A 26,084-nucleotide genomic window follows, 5' to 3' on the forward strand; every position below is an offset into this window, starting at 1 on the left:
TAAAACTGAATGTGAGTCGTTAAGTGAAAGACCTAAACGACCTAGGGAAGAACCAAAAGAAAATACTCCAAGTATAAAAGATCCAAGGCGTAGCAAACGTCAAAGAACATCTACTTCCTTTGGACCAGATTTTGTGACATTCTTGCTTGAAAATGAGCCTCAAACTTTTAAAGCAGCTATGTCATCTTCTGATTCAGCATTTTGGAAAGAGGTAGTTAATAGTGAGATTCAATCAATTTTGGATAACCATACATGGGAATTGGTAGATCTTCCTCCGGGAAATAAGCCTTTAGGTTCGAAATGGATCTTTAAACGGAAAGTGAAAGCTGATGGCACTATTGACAAATATAAGGCAAGACTTGTTGTCAAAGGTTATAGACAAAAGGAAGGCCTTGATTATTTTGACACTTACTCACCAGTAACGAGGATAACATCTATTAGGGTGTTAGTGGCACTAGCGGCCGTGTATGGTCTTGAAATCCATCAAATGGATGTTAAAACAACTTTCTTAAATGGAGAATTAGAGAAAGAGATTTACATGAAACAACCTGAGGGTTTTGTGGTAACTGGTAAAGAAAAGAAAGTGTGCAAACTTGTTAAGTCGCTTTATGGACTTAAACAAGCACCCAAACAATTGCATGCCAAATTTGACCAAACAATGTTGGCAAGTGGGTATAAAATCAACGAGTGCGACAAATGTGTTTACATTAAAAACACTCCAGGTCATGAAGTCATTGTTTGTTTATATGTTGATGACATATTGATAATGAGCAAAAACATGGCAGATATAAATGCTACTAAGCGCATGTTGGCTCGCAAATTCGATATGAAAGACTTAGGAGTTGCTAATGTGATCTTAGGAATCAGAATTCACAAGACTCCACAAGGTCTAGCATTATCAGAGTCTCACTACATTGAAAAGGTACTTGACAAGTTCAAGTATTTGGATTTCAAAATTGCCAAGACTCCAATTAACGTGAGTTATGCACTTCAAAAGAATGAAGGTGAAAGTGACTCACAATTGGATTATGCAAGAGTATTGGGAAGTTTGATGTATATCATGAATTGTACACGACCAGATATAGCATGTGCTATTAGTAAACTGAGTCGGTTTACAAGTAATCCCAATCACATACATTGGATGGCAATGAAACGAGTTTTGGGGTATCTCAAACATACCCAAAATTACGCTTTGCATTATAACAAATATCCCTCCGTGATCGAGGGATATAGTGATGCAAATTGGATCACTGGATCATCTGAAGTTAAATCCACGAGGGGATATGTTTTCACAATTGGGGGTGAAGCAGTGTCTTGGAAATCATCCAAACAAACGTGCATCGCCCGTTCTACAATGAAATCTGAATTCATAGATTTAGATAAGGCCGGTGAAGAAGCTGAATGGCTCCGGAATTTCTTGGAAGATATTCCATTTTGGCCCAAACCTTTGGCACCTATTTGTATACATTGTGATAGTCAAGCGGCAATAGGAAGGGTAGGGAGCATTATGTATAACGGAAAATCTCGTCATATACGACGGAGACACAATACCGTTAGACAACTACTCTCTAGTGGTGTTATCACAATTGACTACATAAAGTCAAGAGATAACGTGTCGGATCCACTTACAAAAGGCCTATTTAGAGAGGCAGTTGAAAGATCATCAAAGGGAATGGGGTTAAGGTCTAGGACAAGTTATCATGACGGTAACTCTACCTAGCAGACTGGAGATCCCACGATCTAGGTTCAAAGAGATAAAACAAAGTTATGAATGACGGTTCAACATTGTCAAATAACTCAACCCATTCTCGTGATGAAGACAATGTTCAGAAATTGAGGTAAAGCATTAAGGCTTTTTGATGAGTCAACAAAGCTTAAAGGTTTTTAATGATTTGCTAAGTCTGGCAGGATATGACCAGATAGTATGTCTATAGGATTACACGTTTAGAAATCACCTATGTGAGTGTGAAGTGTAAGCCGCTTTAAGGGGAATGAAAGTAAAGGCCCATTCTCTAAGCACTCATGAAACCAGGCAGTGTTCATGGCTGAAACGAACACAACCGTGAGAACCATAGATGGTTAAGGATTGATTGTGTGACTTATGTTGTCTAGGTATACAACAAATCTCGACGGTTCAAAGATATCAAATCTACCGATTGACCGAGTATATCTGATATAAGTTCACTACGGAAAGTTCAAAGGAAAACCTACTTATCCAGATGCAATTAATTCTTGCATGTAAAACACACATGCGTCCATGCATTCCTTTATTTTATAGCTATTCCCCATTCATGTGGGGGATTGTTGGGATTTTAAGCTTGTGTAGCTTAAAGAGGGTGAATGAGAAATGGAGAGAAAATAAAATATTTGAGTTTCCCTTGGCAAAGGGACATTGTCCCATATCGGAGGAAGAAAAGGCTTTTGATGGGTATATATATAATTGCTCTTCTTCTAGCTCTTAGAGAGTTAAGAAGAAGGCAAGCCTCGTGCTGTCGTCGTCGTCGCTCGCTCGGCTCAGCTTCGGCTTCGACTTCGGCTTCGGATTCGGATTCGAATTTGGATTTGGATTTGGATTTGGATTTGGTCAAAGATCGATTGATTGATTAATCTTTTTGGATAAAATTCCTTTCAATTATTTAATTAATTAATTAAATAATTAATGAAAAATTCAATCCGGAATAACCCATGACCCGCGATCCGGTTCAGTCAGGCCCATTTTCTTTTCCGGATTATTTTAAATATATTTTCCCTCAATGTTTCAAACAACCCTGTTCCAACAGCCATGGCTCGATTTATTCATATACTGTTTTTTTTTTTCAGAATCTATTTCGTTAAACAAGTATTACTAACTTTCTGTTTTGTTTTTCCAGAAAGTTTAATTATTTATTACAGTAATACATAATTATAACATAAACAACTCCAAGAGCTCAAGCCGAAAGTCTTAACAAGGCGAATTCTCATTGCTCAGGTTGGGTCGAACGCCAAAGCGCGCTAGTTGTCATTGTATTTTCTAAATCCTGGTCAAGTATTCCGCAAGGAATTCAGTCGAGTGGCTTGAAATAGAAGAAAAGGAGGTATGTGTAATATTTCAAACCATAAGGAAAATAAGCGTTATAAAACAAATCTACAACGGGATCTCTGAAATTGTATTTAAGAAATTGGATAGAAGGAATATCGTTTAACATAGACAAATAAATCATCTAAAAATGTTAATGTTTTCTCTTTCAAAATTAAACTTGTAGAAATTCAAGTTTACATCATAAGAATAGTACGATTAGAAGCAATTAACAAGAAGAGATGAAGATCACAGATAGAAGAATTCATTAGTTTGAGGAGACGAAGAGAAGAAGATAGAGTATGAAGAACAGAGAAGAGAATGAACTAATGAAAGAATTTTCTTCATTGATTGATTTCTGTATACATCTACACCTTTATATAGAAGCAGATCATCTCCTGCTTCTCTAAGAATAAAATCTCCATAAGTCGTAACCATATAACTGACTCGTAACTAACTTGACTAACTTTTAACCAAGTGTAACTAATTTCTTGAACCTATGAGCTGAGCTACTAGACTAATTGTTTCCTTCACGTTCTTGTCATTATATTCAATACTCCCCTCAAGCTAGGTGGAGTAAAGATATTAAGTAATCCTAGCTTGGACCTTAAGTGTAGGTGTTGAACTTTGTTTAGCCCCTTTGTAAGAATGTCAACTGGCTGTTAGTTGGTATTAATGTATTCAGTCCTCACAAGTATTTATTGTATCTTCTCTCTTATGAAATAATTATCTATCTCAATATATTTTGTTCTTTTGTGAAAAACTGGATTAGTTGGAATTTGAATTGCAGCTTTGCTGTCACTATAAGTAGTTATTGGGAGTTCAAACTTGAGACTAATTTCTTTGAGCATTCCTAATAGCCATGTCAATTCTACTACTGCTGAAGCCATGCTTCTATACAATGATTCAGAAGAGCTTCTTGAGATTGTAGTCTGTTTCTTTGATTTCCACGACACTATTGAATCTCTAATCTTCACTAGAAAACTTGTGATAGACTTCCTTGTTTGAGAGCATGCTGCCCAATCAGCATCACAAAATGCTGTAATTTTGTCCTGAGGTTTATTTGATAGAAGCACACCTAGGTCAGGCTCATTTTTGATATATTTAACTATTCTTTGAGCTGCTTCCATGTGCGACCTTTTTGGTTGTTACAAAAATTAGCTTAAGTTCTGTACACTGAAGGCTATGTCAGACCTTGTGACTGTGAGATATGGTAACTTTCCAATAAGCTTTTGGTATGGTCCTCGATCAGTTAGGACTTCATCTTCTATGAGTGAAGCAGTTGAGAAGTATTCATCATATTCCCTAGTTGTAAGTTTCAGATTGTTGTCCATAGATGTACCTGTTAGTTTTGCAGTTGAGAGTCCAAGTTTAGACACTAATTCTAATGCATATTTTCTTTGATGCATTAGGATTCCTTTATCTGATCTTGCAAATTCAATCCCTAAAAAGTATTTTAATTCTCCCAAGTCCTTCATCTTAAATGCTTTCTGTAGTGCACTCTTGGTGTCCTTTATAAGATCCAACCTATCACCTGTTATCGACATGTCATCAATATAGATAAGAACCATTGTACTGCCTTTGTCTGTCCTCTTGATGAATAAAGAATGATCAAATTGACTCTGAGTAAACTGGAAACTCAACAAAGCTTATGTCAATTTTGCATTCCACTGCCTTAGTGCCTGTTTTAATCCATAGAGAAATTTTATGAGTCTACACACTCTAATCTCCCCCTGACTCTGAAATCCCTATGATAATTCCATGTATATTTCATCAGTGAGATCTCCTTGTAGGAAGGAATTATACACATCCATTTGGTGTATATGCCAACCTCTTGAAGCTGCTATAGATAGGATTGATCTCACTGACACCATCTTGACTACATGAGAAAATACCTCCTGGTAGTTTATGCCTTCTTGTTGACTGTAACTTTTTGCTACAAGTCTTGCCTTAAGCCTTTCTACTTCACCTGTTGATTTATACTTAATCTTGTATATTCATTTGCAACCAATTGGTTTCTTCCCTTTTGGCAAGCTTACAATCTCCCATGTGTTATTCTCTTGTAGTGCATTGATCTCTTACTGCATTGCTTCAATCCAATCTGGATCTTGAGCTGCTTCAGCATAAGACTAAGGTTCTGTAACAGATGAGAAGGCTGATAGAAAAGCATTGTATTTTGGTAAGATTTTGTCATATGAGATGGAGTCTGAGATTGGATAAGTGGTATTGTTATGTAGACTAAGAGATATGAAGTCTTTTCTCCATATAGGTGGCTTTGAAGTTCTTATTGACTTTCTAGTGAGTTCAACTCTTGGTTTTGATCTTGACATAGGCTGAGTGAGCAATGGTTGAGTTGTTAGTGCTATAGTGGCTATATCAGAGGTTGTGTATTTATATTGATCTGAGGTTGTATAATGGATTATTTTTCTGGATTGGTTTGAGCCGGAGGCAATGATAGACTGATAGCTGATGGTAGTTGTGCTATCTCATTGTTTTCATTCACTCTCCTGTCAGAAGACTCTTATAGTCCCAGATTTGGTAGGTTGTGCTCATCTGCTGAAGCCATCTCAGCCATAGTGTTGGTGAAAATTGGAATATCAGTAGTACTCTATTTGAATGGAAAATCATCTTCCCTGAAACTAACATCCCTATTGACAAAAAAATATTTGTTATTGAGATCATATAAAGTATAACCTTTTTGTACCTTTGAATATCCTATCAGTACATCAGTCATTGTCCTTGGTTGTAGTTTATCAGTTTCAGTAAAGTTCTTGGCATAGCATAGGCATCCTATTACTCTTAGGTAATTGAGTGAAGGTTTTCTGTTATACATCTTTTCATATGGAGATAATTTAATCACAGATGAAGGCAACCTATTAATCAAATACATAGCAGTTTAAACACAATGTCCCCAAAATTTTAGAGGAATATTTGCCTTAAACCTGACTGCTCTTGTTATTTCTAGAATGTGTCTATGTTTTCTTTCTGCTATACCATTTTACTAGGGTGTATAGGCACATAACGTTTGATGTATTATACCTAATTGTTTGAATATATTGTTACATACATCATTTAGGAACTCAGTACCATTGTCAGATCTAACAACTTTAACTATGACATTAAACTGAGTTTGAACATATTTTTAGGAAGAATGGAATAACAGTACTGGCATCTGATTTTAGTTTTAACAAATAAACCTATGTCATTCTAGTGAAATTATCTACTATGGTTAGAAAATATTTGTTTTCATCAAAAGTTTGAACTTTGTAAGGTCCCCATACATCCATATGAATAAGATTAAATTTAGCAGAACTTTTACTTGAGTCGGTAGGGAAAGGTGGTCTACATTGTTTAGCACATGGACATATACTACACTTTTTAATAGTTTCTGCTATAACCTGATTATTAGCAGGTAGTATTTTATTTAAGGTAGTACTAGATACATGGCCAAATCTCATATGCCACATTTTTATTTCATCTTCACTAACAGTAGTAACTTGATGCACTTTTAGAATGGTTTCTCCAAGTTTTTATGTAGACTTGTTTAATAGCAGGTATAAGCCTTCACTCTCCTTACCAATCTCCTTCACCTTGCCGCTGCAAAGATCCTGAAACCCATAAAAGTTAGGATAAAAGGCAGCTACACAGTTTAATTATTTTGTTACCTGTGAGACTGACATAAGGTAATACTTGAACTGAGGCAGTAGAAATACATTAATTAGAGTACTGTTATCAGAAATTGTGCTAGAGCCAATGTGTGTTACTTGTGATACATCACCATTTGGTAATTGCACATTTTTTGAATTTGTACTTTTTAATATAGATGCTTTGTTTAGCATGCTTATATCAGATACCATATGGTTTGTGGCACCAGTGTCAATAAGCTAATCTCTAAGGATTTTTGACACTAGCATTGCCTTACTGCTGCTAATACCTGCTTCTTACCTTGTACATTGGCTTAGGAAGCAGTATGAGAATTTGCACTTTGCAGCTGACTTTGATTAAGTAGTTGCACAATTTGTTCATATTGAGACTGAGTGAAAGCACATGCTCCAGTCTGGGTTATCTGTTCTGGGAGCTGATTCATTTGAGCCATTTGTGCAGGTGTCTCTGTATAGTGTACTCTGTTGGCTTTATTGTTCCCTTGATTATCAAGTTGTGTCAGCTGATCACTGGCTTCTTCTGAGAACACATTGTAAGCAGCAGATGAACCACCTGGTCCTCCTTTTCTTTTAAAATTTGATTCTTGAGGATATCTTTTCAGCTTATAACAATTTTCTCTGGTGTGAAATCTTATCTTGCAGTAATCACAATACAAGTTATTGGTTTTTCTTAACTTCTGACCTTGATATCCTGTCTTAGAGTACATTGCAATAGAATCAAGAGTAGGCATAGTACCTAATAGACCAACTGAGCTGGAGACTGTTCCCAAAGTCTTTTGTGACTTATCACTGATTATTAAGCATATGCTTGGTTTATTCAGAAATATCTGACTCCTAGCTTGTAGATAGTGATCATTCAACCCCATTAGAAACTGATATAATTTATGTTTTTGAAGATAGGCTACAAACTCCCTTAACTTATCATATTTGTAGCCCGGTAGTGGCACTAGTGCCTCTAATTCAACCCAAAGCTCTTTCAGCTTTGTGAAGTAAGTTGCCACAGACGTTGTTCCTTGAGTTAGTCTTACAATTTCTTGATGTAGGCTAAATGATCTTGATCCATCCACCTTATTGAATCTTTCTTTCATATCTTCCCAAACATCTTGAACACTATCTGCATAACCATTCCCCGTAACAAATTACTAGACACAATGTTCATTATCTAAGATTGGACTATAGCATTACACCTCTCCCACTTGTACCAAAATTCTTCTCTAAAATTTTCTTACTTCCAAGAGCCATCAACAAATCCCAACTTGTTTCTTTCTAGCAGGGCTATTCTCATATATTTACTCCATAAAGAATAATTCTCTAAACCAGTTAATTGTAAGGAGATGAGAGAAATGCCACTTACATTAGTCGAATGTAGATATAGAGGATGATTATAATCCGTGACAGGTGCAGATTGAGTTCCATTTACATCAACTTGAACAATAGATGGTGAAGTACCAATCGTGGTTCCCAGATTCTCAGAATTATTGATTGTCATATCTTCAGACAATTGCAATTAACCATCAAAGCTTGTTTCAATTCAAATTGCCAGAATACAGATTCTCAGACTTCTTCAAGATTTGAAGAAAGATTTTTGACAGATTTAAATTGACAAGAACAAGAACTTTTAATTTGTGGAAGTGATTGGATTCTACTGCTCTGATACCATGTAGAAATTTAAATGTACATCATAAGAACAATATGATTAGAAGCAATTAACAAGAAGAGATGAAGATCACAGATAGAAGAATTCATTAGTTTGAGGAGACGAAGAGAAGGAGAAGAGAGAGTATGAAGAACAGAGAAGAGAATGAACTAAGAGAAGAATTTTCTTCATTGATTGATTTCTGTATACATCTACACATTTATATAGAAGCAGATCATCCCCTGTTTCTCTAAGAATAAAATCTCTACAAGTCATAACCATATAACTGACTCGTAACTAACTTAACTAACTTTTAACCAACTGTAACTAACTTTTTGAACCTATGAGCTGAGCTACTAGATTAATTATTTTCCTTCACATTCTTGTCATTATATTCAATAAAACTAATTAACACAGAATTTTTATTGAAACCTTGCGTTTGATTGGGAAGAGGTGATGTTTTATATTATCTTCACCAACCCATAAATTATACAATAAAGTTTGAGGAATATATTGTCCCCATTTCTTGAGGGGGAAAAAGATCAAATATTGCAACTGATTATTAATTAATAAGTATTTCATAATTATGACATAAATTTTTATGGAACAAAGAGAAATTTAGCTTTGTCTTCCGAAAAGGAAACGATAAGAGATAAATCACATACGTAGTTATTTTTAAACATTACAAAAGCTTGAAAAATGTGCTTCTTATATTTTCTTATTACAACTACCAAAATATTATTACTGTTACGCGGCGCCTTCCTGATGTTCCTTGGAAGGGCGACGTAAGGCTAAGCAACCGATGTCAGTGTGGTTGTTATGCGCCAACTGGGGTCCTCACCGTACGCTAGACTAGATTGTCAATGCCGTACGGGAAAACCAAATGTTGTAAGCAATTAAGCAGCGAAAAATGAGCAACTGATGATGAAAGCTGATGATTGTATTGATGATGATGATGAAAGCTATTACAAGATGCAATGCGGTGTCGGGGGGGAGAGACACCAGTACAGAGAATTGTTTGAATGCTTGAATGTTTGAATGCTTTGGTCCCCCTTAATAATGCTTAAAAAAATAAACCAAAGTTACATGAGTTGACCTAAGAAAGCTGTAGAAGCACACTGAAAATAAATGAAGTAAAACTACTCTATAATTACAATGAAAAGGACTTAGTCTTCTATGGAAGCAGGTCCGATGGCAGCAACTTTGTCTTGAGCAGCAGGGTCTGCGCGCGCATTGCTGTGGGCACGCGCGGCACTATTTGGATCTGCCAGTGGCGGGGCGCTGGCGCTTGGCATTGGGTCTGCGCGCGGGGCACTGTCTGGGAGTGCGGCGCTGATGGCAACATGATGATTTGGGCGTGCGGCATTGTCGGTGCGCGCGGCGCTGATGGCATTGGCCAGCCGCTGGGCGCTGGCATTGATTATCGGTGGGGCGACAGAGGCGCATGCTCGCTTGTCACTTGGCGCTGCCGAGACCACGGGGCCGACCGTGGCGCTAGGCGTTGGGAGGCTTGCCGGGACGCCACGGGGCGCGTCCAAGGGGTCATGGGTCGATGATGGAAAGCAGCCCATGACATTCTCCCCCACCTGAGTTGGCGACGTCCTCGGAGCCTTACCTGCAGGATGATGATGATTGGTCAGGCTCTTGATGGCTGGGAGGTTTGTTCCCCTCGGTGTTGTGAGATGTCTTTCTGAATGATCTTCCATGCATTTCTGAAATGGCCTGAGGCGGCTGACATGGAAGACTGGATGAATTTTCTACCAGGCTGGTGTGTTCAGCTTGTATGTGGATTTCCCGATGCGCCTTTCAATGGAAAAAGGCCCGATGTAGTTTTGCAATAGGCGAGGATCTTGGGTCCTCTTTGCAAACAAGTTCCGTCTCGGGGTTCTTACCATCACTTTGTCCCCTGCTTGATATTGGGCAAAATGACGGTTTTGTTTGGCATGCCTCGTTGCCCTGTCTTGGGCCCTGACAAGATAGCTCCGCACTATCCTCAAAGTTTATTCCCATTCTGTAGAGAAACTGGCAGCTCGATGAGATGATGGTATGTTAGGTGCATTCACATTATGTGGGAGTAGCGGTTGCTGTCCGGTAACAATTTCAAAAGCGCTTTTGTTTGTATGGGCGCACCTTTGTGAATTGAAACACAGCTGAGCAGCATCCAGAAGCTTCACCCAATGTGTTTGTGACCCGGTAGCAAATTGGCGGAAATATTCCTCCAGCATGTCATTGAACCGGTCTGTTTGATCATATGTTTGCTGATGATGATGGCTTGAGTTGTAACTCAGTTTGGATCCGAGGCAACTAAAGAGTTGGGTCTAAAACTTGCTAGTGAAGCGAGGGTCGCAGTCACTGATGATGTTGCTGGGCATACCCCAATGTTTGACAACATGGGAGAAGAAGAGTCGAGCTGTTTCTTCTGCCGACATGTTCTGCGGGGCTGCAATGAAGGTAGCATACTTGGAAAACAGGTCTACTACCACCATGATGGTTGCATGATTTTCGACCTTGGGCAATCCTGTGATGAAATTCAGGGAAATGCTTTCCCAAGGTCTCTGTGGGACAGGTAGTGGCTCCAAGAGTCCCGCTTGTGCTGAGTGATCTGACTTGTCCTTTTGGAATGCTTGAAAAGTCTTCACACAATGAGGGGCGCCATGAGCTGTTGGACCCCGATGATGTGATGCCTGTTTGATGATGTTGAGGGCAGCCGGAACCGTGGGTTCAGGTCTGTTGGTTCCCTCCTTAAATTGCATGGCCGTGATGTTTCCAGCGGCCATCTTCCTGGATATGCACAGTATGGTGTGGGGTTTGGCCCCGTTGTCTCCCATCATTAGGAGCATGTTGGCGTATGGTACCGGGATGGTGTTGGTCTGCCTGAGGAATTCCAATCCCACTATCAGTTCGAAGTCATCGATGATAGCTATGCGTAGGTCGAATATTCCCTTGTATGGGCCAAGTTGGATTGGCGCTTCTTTGGCTATTCCACTCACTTTCTGAGATGGAGAGTTGATAGCCTTGACACGACCCTTGCATTTTTGCACTGCTAGACCGAGGCGTTGCATCTGAGTTGAGGCCAGGTAGTTGTGGCTAGCACCCGTGTCTATCAATGCCCGAATAGGTCTGCCGTTTACTTTTTATGTCAACGAACATTAGGGTCCTCTTTTGTGATGGGGGAGGCCTCTCGTCCGCCTTTCCTTTCCCTTTCTTGTCGATTGGGAATGCCTTCTTCTTGGGGTTGCCAGTACTAGTTCCCGCCAAAGTATCATGAATGGAGCCGACAAATACGTTGAAGGCACCTACTTGATCGGCGCCGTCTGAGTCGTCGGTATCTGTCTCGTCATCGTCAACAGTTTGTTGAGCATTGACTTGTGTATTGGGGCATTGATTGTTCCAATGTTCCCCGCCGCAATGACGGCATTCTGATGGGGGCTTTCTCCCCTGATTGTTGTTGACTGATGCAGTAGTGTTACTGCTTGAGGAAGGAGTCTTGGATTTGGATGCACCTCGATCTCCTCCGTTTCTGTTGGGGCCACCGTTGCTAGGTTGGCTCCCGTTGTATCCCCCTCGGACAGGCGGTTGGGGCCTATCCTTCTGAGTTTCCAACTGATAATCCCCAAGGCACTCAGCAGCTTGAATGGCCTTGGGTAGGGTATCTACCCGTTGTCTTTGCAGTTCCATACGAGCATGAGGTTTCAAACCTTCTATGAATGCGAACAGTTTGTCTTTGTCCCCCATATCCCGTATGTTTAGCATGAGTGCGGAAAATTCACGCACGTAGTCCCACACCGACCTGGTGTGGCGGAGTTCACGCAACTTTCTTCATGCATTGTATTCCACATTTTCGGGGAAGAACTGCAGGCGTATGGCGGCCTTCAGTTCTGCCCATGTCTGGAGAGTATCTTCACCGGCCCTGATGGCTTCGTATTTGACTCGCCACCAGAGTTTTGCATCGCCTTGAAGATACATGGCAGCAGTTGCTACGTTTTTGGATTCTTCCAAATGTCCAACGGCATCGAAGTATTGTTCGATGTCGAAGATGAAGTTTTCCACTTCTTTAGCATCCCGGGCTCCGTTGTATGGCTTGGGCTCAGGAATTTTCAGCTTTTGTGGCATGGGGGCAATGTTCATGGCACCCCTGATGTGGTTTTCGCCTCCTTTGAGCAGGCTTTGAAGGGCAGCATTGACAACATTGAGCTGGCCTGTCAAGTTGTCTATGGTTTGCTGCATGACTGTCAGTCTGTCTGCCTCTAGTTCCCGATGGGCTAAATCCTCGGCACGCTCCTGTTGGAGGTCCTCGAATTGGCCATGAATTTTGGTTGCCTCGACGGCAGCCGTTTGTCGGTCTTCCTCAGAGTCTTGACTGATGTTTGCTATGTCATTTTCGGCCTGCCGCATTCTGCGGTCCAGGTCGTCCAACCTTTGCACTAGGCTGGTTTTTAGATCAGGCAACGTATCCACGATGGGCCGTAATGCGTCAACCGTCTCTTCTAGGGTCGTGATGCGATCCCCGTGATTCACCATGGTCAGAAATGGTGATGATGATGCCAATGAGTTCCCTCGTCCGATGTCGAGCCTAGGCTCTGATACCAACTGTTACGCGGCGCCTTCCTGAGGTTCCTTGGAAGGGCGACGTAAGGCTAAGCAACCGATGTCAGTGTGGTTGCTATGCGCCAACTGGGGTCCTCGCCGTACGCTAGACTAGATTGTCAGTGCCGTATGGGAAAATCAAATGTCGTAAGCAATTGAGCAGCGGAAAATGAGCAACTGATAATGAAAGCTGATGATTGTATTGATGATGATGATGAAAGCTATTACAAGATGCAATGCGGTGTCAGGGGGGAGAGACACCAGTACAGAGAATTGTTTGAATGCTTGAATGTTTGAATGCTTTGGTCCCCCTTAATAATGCTTAAAAAAATAAACCAAAGTTACATGAGTTGACCTAAGAAAGCTGTAGAAGCACACTGAAAATAAATAAAGTAAAACTACTCTATAATTACAATGAAAAGGACTTAGTCTTCTATGGAAGCAAGTCCGATGGCAGTAACTTTGTCTTGAGCAGCAGGGTCTGCGCGCGCATTGCTGTGGGCACGCGCGGCACTATTTGGATCTGCCAGCGGCGGGGCGCTGGCGCTTGGCATTGGGTCTGCGCGCGAGGCACTGTCTGGGAGTGCGGCGCTGATGGCAACATGATGATTTGGGCGCGCGGCATTGTCGGTGCGCGCGGCGCTGATGGCATTGGCCAGCCGCTGGGCGCTGGCATTGATTATCGGTGGGGCGACAGAGGCGCATGCTCGCTTGTCACTTGGCGCTGCCGAGACCACGGGGCCGACCGTGGCGCTAGGCGTTGGGAGGCTTGCCGGGACGCCACGGGGCGCGTCCAAGGGGTCATGGGTCGATGATGGAAAGCAGCCCATGACATTACTCATAAAACACAGAAGCCAAACGTAGGGTGATTACAACTTCCACAGGTTTTGCCTTAGGCATGGTAATAACTTGACCTTCAGTCATATCCACTGGCAAATTTGATGGTGTTCCGAAGTCAAACCCTTGAATTAAACGAGCAACTCCAACTATGAGATGAGCCACTTGCATCGCAAAACTAATTCCAGGAAAAGATCGTCTTTCATAACCAAACGGAATGAACTCAAAATGCTGACCACGAGCATCCACATTTGAATGTTCATTCAAGAATCTCTCTGGCATGAATTTTTCGGGCTCTGACCAAATTTTAGAATCGCGATGTACAATCTTCCACAGCTTCATGTGGGACTAACAAAGGTGATGGTAGATATAAACGCAACGCTTCTTTAATAATAGATAGCTTGGAGATAAACAAGTTCTTTGATATCGGATTCGTCTACCCATCTCTCCAATTACCAACTTTGTTGTCTATCTCTTCTTGGGCATGTTTCATGACGTGAGGATTGTTCAAGAGTAAGGACATGAGCCATATTAGGTGAACAGCGGTTGTGTCCGAACCATCCAACATCATACTCTACAAGATTTGTGGTAGTATAATTTGAAATATGTGAACCGTCTCGTATAAAAAGTTTAAACAACCCTTTCTTTAATTATTAATATATTCTAACCTTTTGCTAACTTAAGATATAGGAGTTGACTTATATATACTAACAATGCAAAAATATTTACATTGTCTGTGTATTTTAATATATTTTAGCAAGTTACCTTTTTTAAGATTATTAATCCCACTTATTATAGCTAGTTATCTGAAGTTATTGTTTAAGTGGCCTAATAATATAAAATTATATTTACATGATCGGTGTATAGAAGTATAGCTCTAGATAAAAGATACAGTAAGTACTTCCGCGTCTCATTTTATGTGGCAAACTTTTCTTTTTAGCCCATTCCATCAATAATGACACATTTCTATATTAGAAATAATTTCAATTTTAAACTTCATAATTATTTTACTCTTAATATTATAAGTTATATCCAAATAAAGTTTGAGACTTGTTTTAAACTACTCCTACGACTTTTTTTTTTAAAAAACTCCGTTAAAGTTATACATTGTCACATAAAATGAGACGAATAGGGTAACATGCTGATGTTTGGCATATTTCGATATGTGTTGATGTTACTTTGCCCATGCTTTAACCACTTGTTGATGTTATTTAATCTTTAAAACACCCAACATGGTGTAATTATTGGTTTGATGACTAATTAAGTTATGTGTGACGATTTAAGGTGTTCGGAGTGCAAAATATGAAGAAAAGGTGGTTTAGCTAGAGGAAGAAGGGTTGGATGCGTCGCATCCAACCTAGGAAAACATCATCCTGCATGCAACCTTAGCAGTGAAGTTGGGCCATCGCGTCCGCCATCGCGTGCGAAACTGGGAAGTAGAAGTGAAGCTGGATGCGTCGCGTCCACCATCGCATGCAAGCTGAGAAATAGAGGACAAGGTGGATGCGTCGCATCCACCTTCGCAGGCAAAAATTGAAATGGAGGACAAGGTGGATGCGTCGCATCCACCTTAGCATAAATCTCTGAAGCCGATTTGGACTAGGAATAGGAGAGCTTTGGCCCACGACTTTTGTACGCAATATATAAGCCAAAAACGCCTCCTTTAGGTTATCTAACATATTGGGAAGGGGGAAAAAGCCACGAAAAAGCTGTGGAGGCCGGAATTCATCAAGTTTCATCTTTCTCCCACCAAACTTAGTAATTTTTATGTTTCTTTATATGATTTGTTGTTTGGCTACCATGTCTATGTGGAGCTAAACTTCACGTTCTAGGGTTGTGGTTCTTTCATGACTATTGTTATTCGGATATTGATTTTGACTTCTTGATTTATCATATTAGTTTATTTATTCAATCTTGCGCTTAATTATTTAATTGCTTGATCACCAATTGAATATTATCTACGAATCTAGAATTGAACTCGAAAGTGGGAATTCTATATTGCATATAGGATTGAGTAGGGCAAGTTCTTGAACTCGGGCATCGGGGAACGGATTCGTGGTTAGGATAGACATATACCTAATTGCCTTGCTTGGTTGATTTACAGGAATTATAAATGCGTTCTTGTTGATTCTAACTCCATAGACATATAGGCGTTAGGTTAGCTTGAATAGGCGAGTAAGAACTCGACAGATTCTTATGAGCAATATTAACCCTGTCAACCAATAAGCTAGATAAATTAGTCGGTCAATTCAATTGAAGAATACAATAGGATTGTTAGATAGACCATAACCCTAGATCGTTTTCATTACATTGATATCATTAAAATCTGCTCTTTCTCTGTTCAAAGTTTATTATTTATATTTTTCTTATTTAATTAGTTAGAATAAAATATTTTTAGATTTAATTCTTGTTTAGATAATTAAGATAGGCTAATTTAGTTAATAGCTAATCATAAGTCCTCGTGGGTTCGACATCCGACTTTGAGTCACTTTATTACTTGAGGACCGCGTATACTTGCGTGAGTGTGTTTGGTCGCAACAAGTATTTGCTATTTTTCTAGATTAGACATTTTTTTTATCTATTCATGTTTTTTTTATTATTTTATTTTAGTTAGTATTTTTTATTTATTTTAGCATGGCATCTTGGAATAAAAATTGTTCGAATGATGGTTATTCTTATTTTGATGATCCTTGTCCATATTGTGGAGGACCCCACTGGTGGAAAAATTGTCAGAATGTTCCCAGGAGCGAGTTGTGCGCACAATCTCAATCCTTTGAGTGGAATATTTATAATATGTGTGGTGGTCAAGATGGCCATTGGGATGGTTGTCCTAATTTTGTTCATCCTTCTCTGAGCCCTTATTATGATCTTTCTAATGATATTTCTGAGTTTGATAGGGGCAATGAAGTGCAGGATATGGAGCCTGATGCATATATTAGGGATATTCTGAGGCAAGTAGCAGAGCAACAGGATGAACTCAAAAAAGATATGAAAAGAATGAGGGCAGCAATCACAAGAATGAAGGCCAATATGGAAGAATTGAATGAAGAGAGCGAGTACCAGCAAGAGAAAATTTTTGAAAAAGAGGAGATTTTGAGCCAAACTTGGCTGGCAGAACAGGCTGAAAAGTTAGAAATATATGAAGCTCAACATGAGGAACTTACTGATGGGATGAGACACTTTATAGAGGGAAGATCTAAACTGGGACAAGGGATCTATAAATTTGTCACTACTATTCACGACTTGCAAGATAAACTAAATGCAAAGGTTGTTGCGTCTATCGCCCAACAAAATAGTAATGAGTTGTCAGAAGCTGAAAAGGAGCTTATACGCCAAATTGAGGAGCTAAAAGTGGAGAGCCAATCATTCGAGCATATTTCTGTTGATGATGCCCATGTTGAGAAAAGTACACTAGAGCCATGCGAGGTAGCAGATAATGTTATATTTGAAGACTCTAATGTGTGCACATATGAGGATATAAATAGTAATACAATTCTAAAGTTGGGGCATGTTGGTCCTCATTCTAAACATTTTTCGACATTGTATTTGGATGATGACATGGAAATCGAGTCATCTAAGCCTTTGGAGGAGTCAATGGAAGAGGAACATGATGCCTATATTTTTGAATTTGTCATGCCAAAAAGCAAAAAATACATTCCTCATCTAAAGGCCGAGAAGTGTAGAGTGAAAAATTTATTACTTGGCCTGGTTATCTTTGTAGCCCCACCACTGGAGCATAGCCGCAAACTGGATGCCATGTTAGGGGCTCAATTCATAAGTTCGAGGTGGAGGCAAAAAGTGGTTCACGTCGTGCCGCTACGTTAAATCAGGCGCTTGTTGGGAGGCAACCCAGCGTTACTGCTTTCTTTTATTTTTGTTTACTTTTTATTTTATTTTATTTTTATTATTTTGTAGTATTTATTTTTGTTTTGTAGGATTATGAGCATAGGAAGCAAAGCCATTAGAAGAGTGCAAAAGCGAGCTAGATGGTGAGGACTAAGTGTGGGGTGCCCACACAAAGGACGATGCCTGGGGGAAGTCTGAGTACCTCGTGAGCCGCTATTGCTTCGGCCTTTGGCCTACCAGGGAGTCTCGTTTACCCTCTTATTATTTATAATGTGCATTGAGGACATTGCAAAATTTTAAGTGTGGGGTGAGGAGATCGTTTGGATAAGTTTCTGTGCTATTTTAGCTTAGTTGTAGTACTCATTCTTAAGTGTAGTAGCTTTTGTGAAGGAAAAAAAAATGAAAAATTAGAAAAATTGGACTTTTCCCGACGATTGATCTCCTAGACAGTTTTCTTGAGGGATTAAAGTCTAAACAAAAATCCAAAAAATATGTCTTTTAGCTTTCTTTAGGTAGTAATAATCCCCTGTGATTTTTCTTTGTGCCTCGATTCTTTTCCATGGGATGTAATTTGAACCGGGTAATTTTGTTTTCTTTTTAGAGTAGAGTAGGAATGTAGGGAATAAAAGGAGGAAGAATGATGAACCTAGGTGACCTTGACTTGGTTGATACTGGCATATTTAAGCTTTTACATATGTAATATCTTCCCTTCTCACTCTGAAATTATTGATGATGCCTTGTTAAAACGGATAGCATGTTTTGTTGCAGCCTATTTCTCATTTTCTTGACTTGTGTTCACTTTGCGCTTAATGCTTAATATCTCGTTGCTCCGTGAATACTTGCATTGTTTGAGAGTCGGAATGTAACCGTCCTTAATGAGTCATGTGCCATATGTGGTGAGGTTTTTGTGTAGTCCATGTAGTGTACTTGTGTCTAGAACTTGCCCGGTATGTGAGTTGAAGCGAAATTTTAGGTGATGCTCGGTTTGAAAAATGATTTTAGGCTTTCTTTGATCTTTTTGAGCTTATTGCTTATCACAAATAAAATCTATCCCTAGTTAAACCTTTTGAGCCTGTAGACCTTTTATTTGGTACCCACATTACAAGCCTATACCCTTTTTATTCTTAATTGACATTGTTTTGATCCTTTTACCTCTTAAAGCACTTTAATTGTTAGATGAGCGCTAAAAGAAGTAAGAAGGGACTAAGTGTGGGGTGACTTTTGAGTGGAACCAATGAAAGAAAGAAGGGTGCACTTATTTTGTAAAATAATACACCACTAGCGGAAATTGAAAGAAAGAAAAATATAAATGAATAAATTGTTGTCTTGTTCTTGAATAAATTGTTGTCTTGTTCTTGCTAGTGGGTATGAATTAAAGTAGTGCTTAAAGAAAGAGGAAATATTGTTTGGAGTGATATTATTGGTGAAATTGAAAGGGTGTTGAAGAATTCGCGCTTAAGTTATTTGATGATGTGTTAAAGTGCTTAGGAGGGTGAGTCACTATTCCTTAAATATATCCTACCCGTCCCTTAGCCCACATTACAACCATGAAAAAGTCCTAATTGATTTTAGATCGAGCGAGCTTACATTAGTAGAGATTTACATTAAGGGCAAGCCTATGGTACCAATTACATGCATGTGACTTCTTTTGTGAGAGTGAGCGATTTTCTTTGTGAGCATGAGATTCGAATGTGTGGATTGATTCTACTCTCTTTGCTTTTGTTGTGAGGGCACATGGTTTCACGAGGGATAGGTAACGTTATTAGACTTCTCTATGATGTTGGTTGTTCAAGCCATGAGTGCATTGTGACATTGAGTCGGTTTTTGAGGTTAGGATTGTTGTGAGCATGTTGTCTTTGTTCGAATATGTTTAAAGAAGGGCATAAGAAAAGGGAAGTGTGTTGATGCATAGTCTAGAGCCTAATTGTAGCAAATAACCACGGTCATAGGTGCAGTGTGCTTTGAATGATAAGAGTTTAATTTTGTTTCGTCTACTATAGGATGGTTTGTTCGAGGACGAACAAAGGTTTAAGTGTGGGGTAGTGATGTTTGGCATATTTCGATATGTGTTGATGTTACTTTGCCCATGCTTTAACCACTTGTTGATGTTATTTAATCTTTAAAACACCCAACATGGTGTAATTATTGGTTTGATGACTAATTAAGTTATGTGTGACGATTTAAGGTGTTCGGAGTGCAAAATATGAAGAAATGGTGGTTTAGCTAGAGGAAGAAGGGTTGGATGCGTCGCATCCAACCTAGGAAAACATCATCCTGCATGCAACCTTAGCAGTGAAGTTGGGCCATCGCGTCTGCCATCGCGTGCGAAACTGGGAAGTAGAAGTGAAGCTGGATGCGTCGCGTCCACCATCGCATGCAAGCTGAGAAATAGAGGACAAAGGGGATGCGTCGCATCCACCTTCGCAGGCAAAAATTGAAATGGAGGACAAGGTGGATGCGTCGCATCCACCTTAGCATAAATCTCTGAAGCCGATTTGGACTAGGAATAGGAGAGCTTTGGCCCACGACTTTTGTACGCAATATATAAGCCAAAAACGCCTCCTTTAGGTTATCTAACATATTGGGAAGGGGGAAAAAGCCACGAAAAAGCTGTGGAGGCCGGAATTCATCAAGTTTCATCTTTCTCCCACCAAACTTAGTAATTTTTATGTTTCTTTATATGATTTGTTGTTTGGCTACCATGTCTATGTGGAGCTAAACTTCACGTTCTAGGGTTGTGGTTCTTTCATGACTATTGTTATTCGGATATTGATTTTGACTTCTTGATTTATCATATTAGTTTATTTATTCAATCTTGCGCTTAATTATTTAATTGCTTGATCACCAATTGAATATTATCTACGAATCTAGAATTGAACTCGAAAGTGGGAATTCTATATTGCATATAGGATTGAGTAGGGCAAGTTCTTGAACTCGGGCATCGGGGAACGGATTCGTGGTTAGGATAGACATATACCTAATTGCCTTGCTTGGTTGATTTACAGGAATTATAAATGCGTTCTTGTTGATTCTAACTCCATAGACATATAGGCGTTAGGTTAGCTTGAATAGGCGAGTAAGAACTCGACAGATTCTTATGAGCAATATTAACCCTGTCAACCAATAAGCTAGATAAATTAGTCGGTCAATTCAATTGAAGAATACAATAGGATTGTTAGATAGACCATAACCCTAGATCGTTTTCATTACATTGATATCATTAAAATCTGCTCTTTCTCTGTTCAAAGTTTATTATTTATATTTTTCTTATTTAATTAGTTAGAATAAAATATTTTTAGATTTAATTCTTGTTTAGATAATTAAGATAGGCTAATTTAGTTAATAGCTAATCATAAGTCCTCGTGGGTTCGACATCCGACTTTGAGTCACTTTATTACTTGACGACCGCGTATACTTGCGTGAGTGTGTTTGGTCGCAACACATGCTAACAAGTTAAAACTACACAAATAATGCAAATGAATTTTACACTATGAGTGTACTGAAAGACATACCAATACTGTCGCTTTAATAACTGTATCCCGTGTATAACTGTAGGCTTTAAATTCATCAGACTGTCGCTGAAAGCATAGCATCCAAGTCCTTGTAAATTTACCTTCAACATTTCTCCATATGCTCACTTAGCCAACTTTGAAGATTATCATTCAAGTTCTTGTAAATTTGCTTCATAGTCTTAATATGCCCTTGAAAATCCACATATTTGAAAATTCGGAACGGAATTGCATCATATATAATAAATTGCCCCGCAAGATACATTATCTTAGCAAAAGCCCTTCTAAAACATTGTACTTCTTTATCTTTCTCTAAAGATCCATATCTTTTTCCAGAAATCATCTTCACAATTATATTCAAAGTTAATTTTTCAAACCATTTACTAATATTAATCACATTTGAAGAAGCGTGACCAATTTTATATAAGTCTTTGATGATAGTTTCCTCCTCGGAAATTCGGACATGTTTTACTTTCTCAAGTCTAGCACTAGAAAGAACTTGTCGTAATACAAGTTTTTGCATTTAAATATAATACGGACCATAATTATAGCAAAAGAAAATCTTGCATAATTATAACCATAATGTTCAGCTGCTAAACTAATTGGTCTAGCAGCAAGTTCTTTATCATGAATTTTGAAGCATTCTTTAGCTGCTTCCCAATTATTCACCACACAATAACGAAACATCCCGAGTTTAATAGTTAAAATTGGACCATATTGATCACACAATGCTCCAAAAGTACGAGCTAATTGGCCATGATCCTGGGATTTCTGGAGGTAGCTTTGGACTTCTCCAATTTCTTGTCCATAGAATTATTGATACAGTAAAAACTAGAAGAGGTGCAACTATTTGTAGATCAAATAAGGGAAAATAATCATACATTTCCTCTAAAAGGGAAGGAGAAAGGAAGAAAGAAAAAGAATGAATAATATCTAAGTCAAGCTTTTTTATCAAGCCAGTTTGCTCTGTTAGTGTATGATGTCATGAAATCTATTTATAGGGAATTACTACTCCAACCTCTATAGGGGTGGTTTAGTTCATGAACAAGTTACAAGGACAATAATACTAAGATTATAATATAGAGATTAGTAATGTAGGGATCGTAATTGGAATATTGGTAATGCAGGGTTTAGTAATGCATGTAAATCTGTGATGCCAAGATTATTATGTAATTTATTTAACTTTTTTTTCTTTTAGAAGAAGTTGTTCAATGCATGATGGTTATTTTTGGCCATTTTAGCTATTCTAACTCCACTTTTTATCTCTCATAAAATACTACGTAAATTCTACTACATAACTTGTATTATATATGCGGACAACAAAAATCAAGAGCAAATACATTACAAACGCTGGAGTTTATGCAAGTAACCAAAATGCTGACAAATATTGTATTGCTAATGCTAGATTTTATGTAGATCTTGTAGTAAATTGTACCTGCAACAAAAGGACCCCTTTTATTTTTAAATATGATAGGTCAAAATTTTTAAACAAAATGATTGAACACATGATTGCAAATGTCCATGCTGCTCACACTTTTTTCTATATATTAGCCTATCTATTCTCTGTACATTGGCCAACAAAGAGGTAAGAAAGCAGCCATATGCGAATAGTCTTGTTTTATCACATGCTATATTTGATGTAATCACAATAGTGTTTTTGTCTCAATTTACTTGTTTTATTTTGTTCTTAATTTATATTATCACTCCTTTGAAAGAAATTATCCAATGCTGCAAATTGAGATGAATTCAGTACTTGTAGACATCAACTATAAATCTTGTTATATGAGCGCAAAAATAAGATGTGAAACCTAGCGAATAGATTCAATCCAACTAGACTACTGGAAATTGGACCAATGGCAACGATTCTTTATGCAACGGTTATACAACCGTTGCCATAAATGATGTACAGCAACGCTTTCAACCGTTGCCAAAGAGTTTTGAGGCGATACTCTGTTGTAATAAAACCGTTACCATTGTACTGTAACCGTTGCCTTAGAAGTTCCTATAGCAACAGTTTTCGTAACTGTTGCAACATTGTTACCTATTGGCACGGTATTTGTAAAAATATATCAATTGGAACGGTTATTATTTCCTCCCTTTATTTTGCTAAACCCACCAAAAAAATTTAATATTCATTTTACTTTTTTTCTTAGAAACACTATCACATGACCAAACCTTTTCCCCACGTCCAACCTAAACCCATTTCCATAACCCACCTTATCAAACGAGCTAATAATCCCATTTCACTATCAAACCTACACCATTTCCTCACTTGTCCATAACCCTAATACGCTAAATTGCTGTCTCCTGGCGACTTCAACCGTAGAAATTGTTGTCCCAAAAGGCACTTTGTGGAAAGTCGCTTTCAAAACAAGCTGTATGCTTTACTTTTCTAATTTGGATATTTTGGGGGTTTCCATTCCTTATTTAATCAATTCTTTTTTCTTTATTCTTTTGGGTGTGGGTAGGGTATATCTTGCTTTCTATTGATGATTCAAACCTAAATTGTTAGATTTTTTCATTACGGTATTGTTAGTGCGGGTCTAAATTTATTTCTTTTGGTATTTATGGTGAAATTGTTTAATCTAGATAAAATTTCTCTATAAATTGATATTAGATTTCCTGTTGCATGTACTATTAAGTTGGGTAGTGTGGGTCTAAACTTGCTTTTTTGGTATCTATGGAAACATTATTTTCCCTGAAATAAGTTGCTTTAGAAATTGATGTTTAATCTCATGTTGTGTGAGCTTAAGTTGGGTTGTATGAGTTATTGAGTATCTGCTTTAGTTTTATTGGACTAGAACTTGTATTTGTCACGATCCAAACCGATGGGCCACGACGGGCACCCGATGCCTTACTCAACCGAGTACCAATGTACCGTATCTTTCATATCGTACTATCATTGGCAAATGGGCCAAACGGGCCATCGTGGGATAACTAGAATAAACATAGAACGACCCAACCTGATATTGAAACCATACGTGACATACGGGCCTATAAGGCCAACATGATCATTTGTAAACTCAAAACATAGGCTGACAAGGCCATACGAGTATCCGTACATGACATCTGTCTACAAGCCTTTAAGAATACATAATTGTCACAAAGGTCGGGAAAGAGCCCCGTCATACCAAACAAATACACATCTAAATTATACTGACCAACCAAGCAACTCCGAAGCAAATGGAGTACACCAACATCTTCCCTTGAGCTGGTCGCCTACTTGGAGGACTCTCGACCTGTCTATTTAGACCTGCGGGCATGAAACGCAGTGTCCCCGGACAAAAGGGACGTCAGTACAAATAATGTACCGAGTATGTAAGGAATGAAAATCAGTAAATAATAGACATGAGAGAAACATGGAGTAAACGACTCGACATGTACGTCTGCATAACTCTGTGAATCATTTCATTTTTATAATGTCATGCATATGCGTATAAATGTCATACCATGCATAGGTATATGTGTTCATAACATCATCAAGCCTCTGAGGGCATCCCATCATATCATTTCGGCCATTGCGGGCAAATCATCAATGTATACCAGCTAATCAGGTGGTGGTGCGTATATAACGCCGTAACATTTTCCCATATCCCATATACATATATATACATATACGCGCGTATATAACGTCATCTGGTCATGGGTTGATGTACATGTATAAATGCATGAAATGCATAAGAAATACGTTAATAAGATTTTCTCAGATTATTATAAAAATAATATGCTTGTCGGATAAATTTTATCAAATACGTATTTTTCTGAGACCCATGAATAGAAGATATATAATAATTCACATGGGGAAATCAAGAATATAGACACCCATAATATTTCTATGAATAGAGTCATTTATGGAAATTGTGCATTTGCTCGTTTCGTTCGTGTCGTATAGATCATGCCAAAAAGAGAGAATGAATAGCCTTAACATACCTGAGGCGATTCTCTTGACAATCCCTCTAACACACGTCAATTGCGACAATACGTAACGACGGAGCGAAATAGAAAAAAAAATCCGTATAATATTCTTGAAAAAGATTGCATATCTTTAAAACCATGGGTTAACTCAATTAACATGCCTTTGTATCCTCAAACTCAAAAATAAAGAATATATTCTTTTTGAAAAGTCACGAATCTTTTCAATTAAATGTAACTGCAGCTATCTAACATCAGAGACCCAGTATTAGTGTTAAGAGTTATAAGTGTAACCTTCAAAACAAAAACCTGCTAGGAGCTTTGAAAACGTCTTAGATCCTAAAAATCTGAGGTACTAAGGAAGGACATGTGGGCTGAGGGATGAAAACTCAAAGTAGAATGAACAGACTACACCTTTCACTAGAAAACTACATCTCATGAGAAAGACTTCTTCATCAACAAGGATGGAACACGTCTTTTGTTTAAATTCTTCATAAGAAACAGATTTCTCATTGAATAGTTAACTAACAATAAGAATTTCTTTTACTAAACAGATACATAGCTAGAAAAGAAACAAACTGTCTGAAAAGAAGATGAAAGGCCATCGACTACATGCAAGAAAGGAATCTAAAGGGCTGCACCATCTTTGGCCCTTTATGATTATATTCTTAACCAAATGAGATAAAGGCATCTTTAAATGTTGCCACCTTGCAAAAATAATTTAAGAGTCACTTAATGCAGTTTTATGTGGCTGCCACGTTTTGTGTCCAATCTTTATCCAAAGACTTCAATTAATCAACCACTAATTATTAATTAACTAGGTAATGTCCCATTACCCAATAATTAACTAATTACCCATATAATTAAGAATTATTTTTACTTACTTAAAATACTACTTACTTCTCACATATCTTATACATCCTACTATCATGGTCATGTAGTACCTTGTATGACACTAGTCCATAAATACCGGTATTTTAGCTCGGGCCATATTTTATCCCAACATGTCAAACTTTGACGAAACTCGCTTTCTTCGATTC

The 26,084-nt window shown here is 38.4% G+C and overlaps 2 protein-coding genes, 1 long non-coding RNA gene and 1 pseudogene across 3 annotated transcripts; all 4 read right to left on the minus strand.

Moving 5' to 3' along the window:
• Positions 1–3,753: 3,753 nt before the first annotated feature.
• LOC117277152 (uncharacterized mitochondrial protein AtMg00810-like) lies at positions 3,754–4,185 on the minus strand. Its single transcript, XM_033656554.2, has one exon. It carries the CDS (start codon positions 4,183–4,185, stop codon positions 3,754–3,756), a length of 432 nt encoding a protein of 143 aa, XP_033512445.2.
• A 2,828-nt stretch (positions 4,186–7,013) lies between these two features.
• On the minus strand, positions 7,014–8,206 carry LOC138904353 (uncharacterized). The gene is made up of 2 exons (XM_070192853.1): positions 8,011–8,206; positions 7,014–7,831 (listed from the first exon to the last, which is right to left on the minus strand). The coding sequence occupies exons 1-2, from the start codon at positions 8,204–8,206 to the stop codon at positions 7,014–7,016; spliced, it is 1,014 nt and encodes a 337-aa protein (XP_070048954.1).
• A 5,330-nt stretch (positions 8,207–13,536) lies between these two features.
• Positions 13,537–22,015, minus strand: LOC104114689 (nicotine N-demethylase CYP82E3-like; annotated as a pseudogene).
• A 2,084-nt stretch (positions 22,016–24,099) lies between these two features.
• Positions 24,100–25,686, minus strand: LOC138904221 (uncharacterized). Its single transcript, XR_011413412.1, has 2 exons — positions 24,582–25,686; positions 24,100–24,385 (listed from the first exon to the last, which is right to left on the minus strand). It is a non-coding gene; the product is annotated as an uncharacterized lncRNA (long non-coding RNA).
• Between the last annotated feature and the right edge of the window lie 398 nt (positions 25,687–26,084).

This window comes from Nicotiana tomentosiformis, chromosome 2 (assembly GCF_000390325.3).
Source record: "Nicotiana tomentosiformis chromosome 2, ASM39032v3, whole genome shotgun sequence".
In the NCBI taxonomy this organism is placed as follows: Eukaryota; Viridiplantae; Streptophyta; class Magnoliopsida; order Solanales; family Solanaceae; genus Nicotiana; species Nicotiana tomentosiformis.

What these genes read in the sequence shown, in the direction of transcription:
- LOC117277152 (XM_033656554.2), bottom strand. Translation starts at nt 4,185, where the DNA reads ATGGAAGCAGCTCAAAGAATAGTTAAATATATCAAAAATGAGCCTGAC.
- LOC138904353 (XM_070192853.1), bottom strand. Translation starts at nt 8,206, where the DNA reads ATGACAATCAATAATTCTGAGAATCTGGGAACCACGATTGGTACTTCA. An exon ending in AGAGAATTATTCTTTATGGA is followed by an intron (nt 7,832 to 8,010) that starts GTAAATATATGA and finishes ATGGTTATGCAG; the next exon opens with ATAGTGTTCAAGATGTTTGG.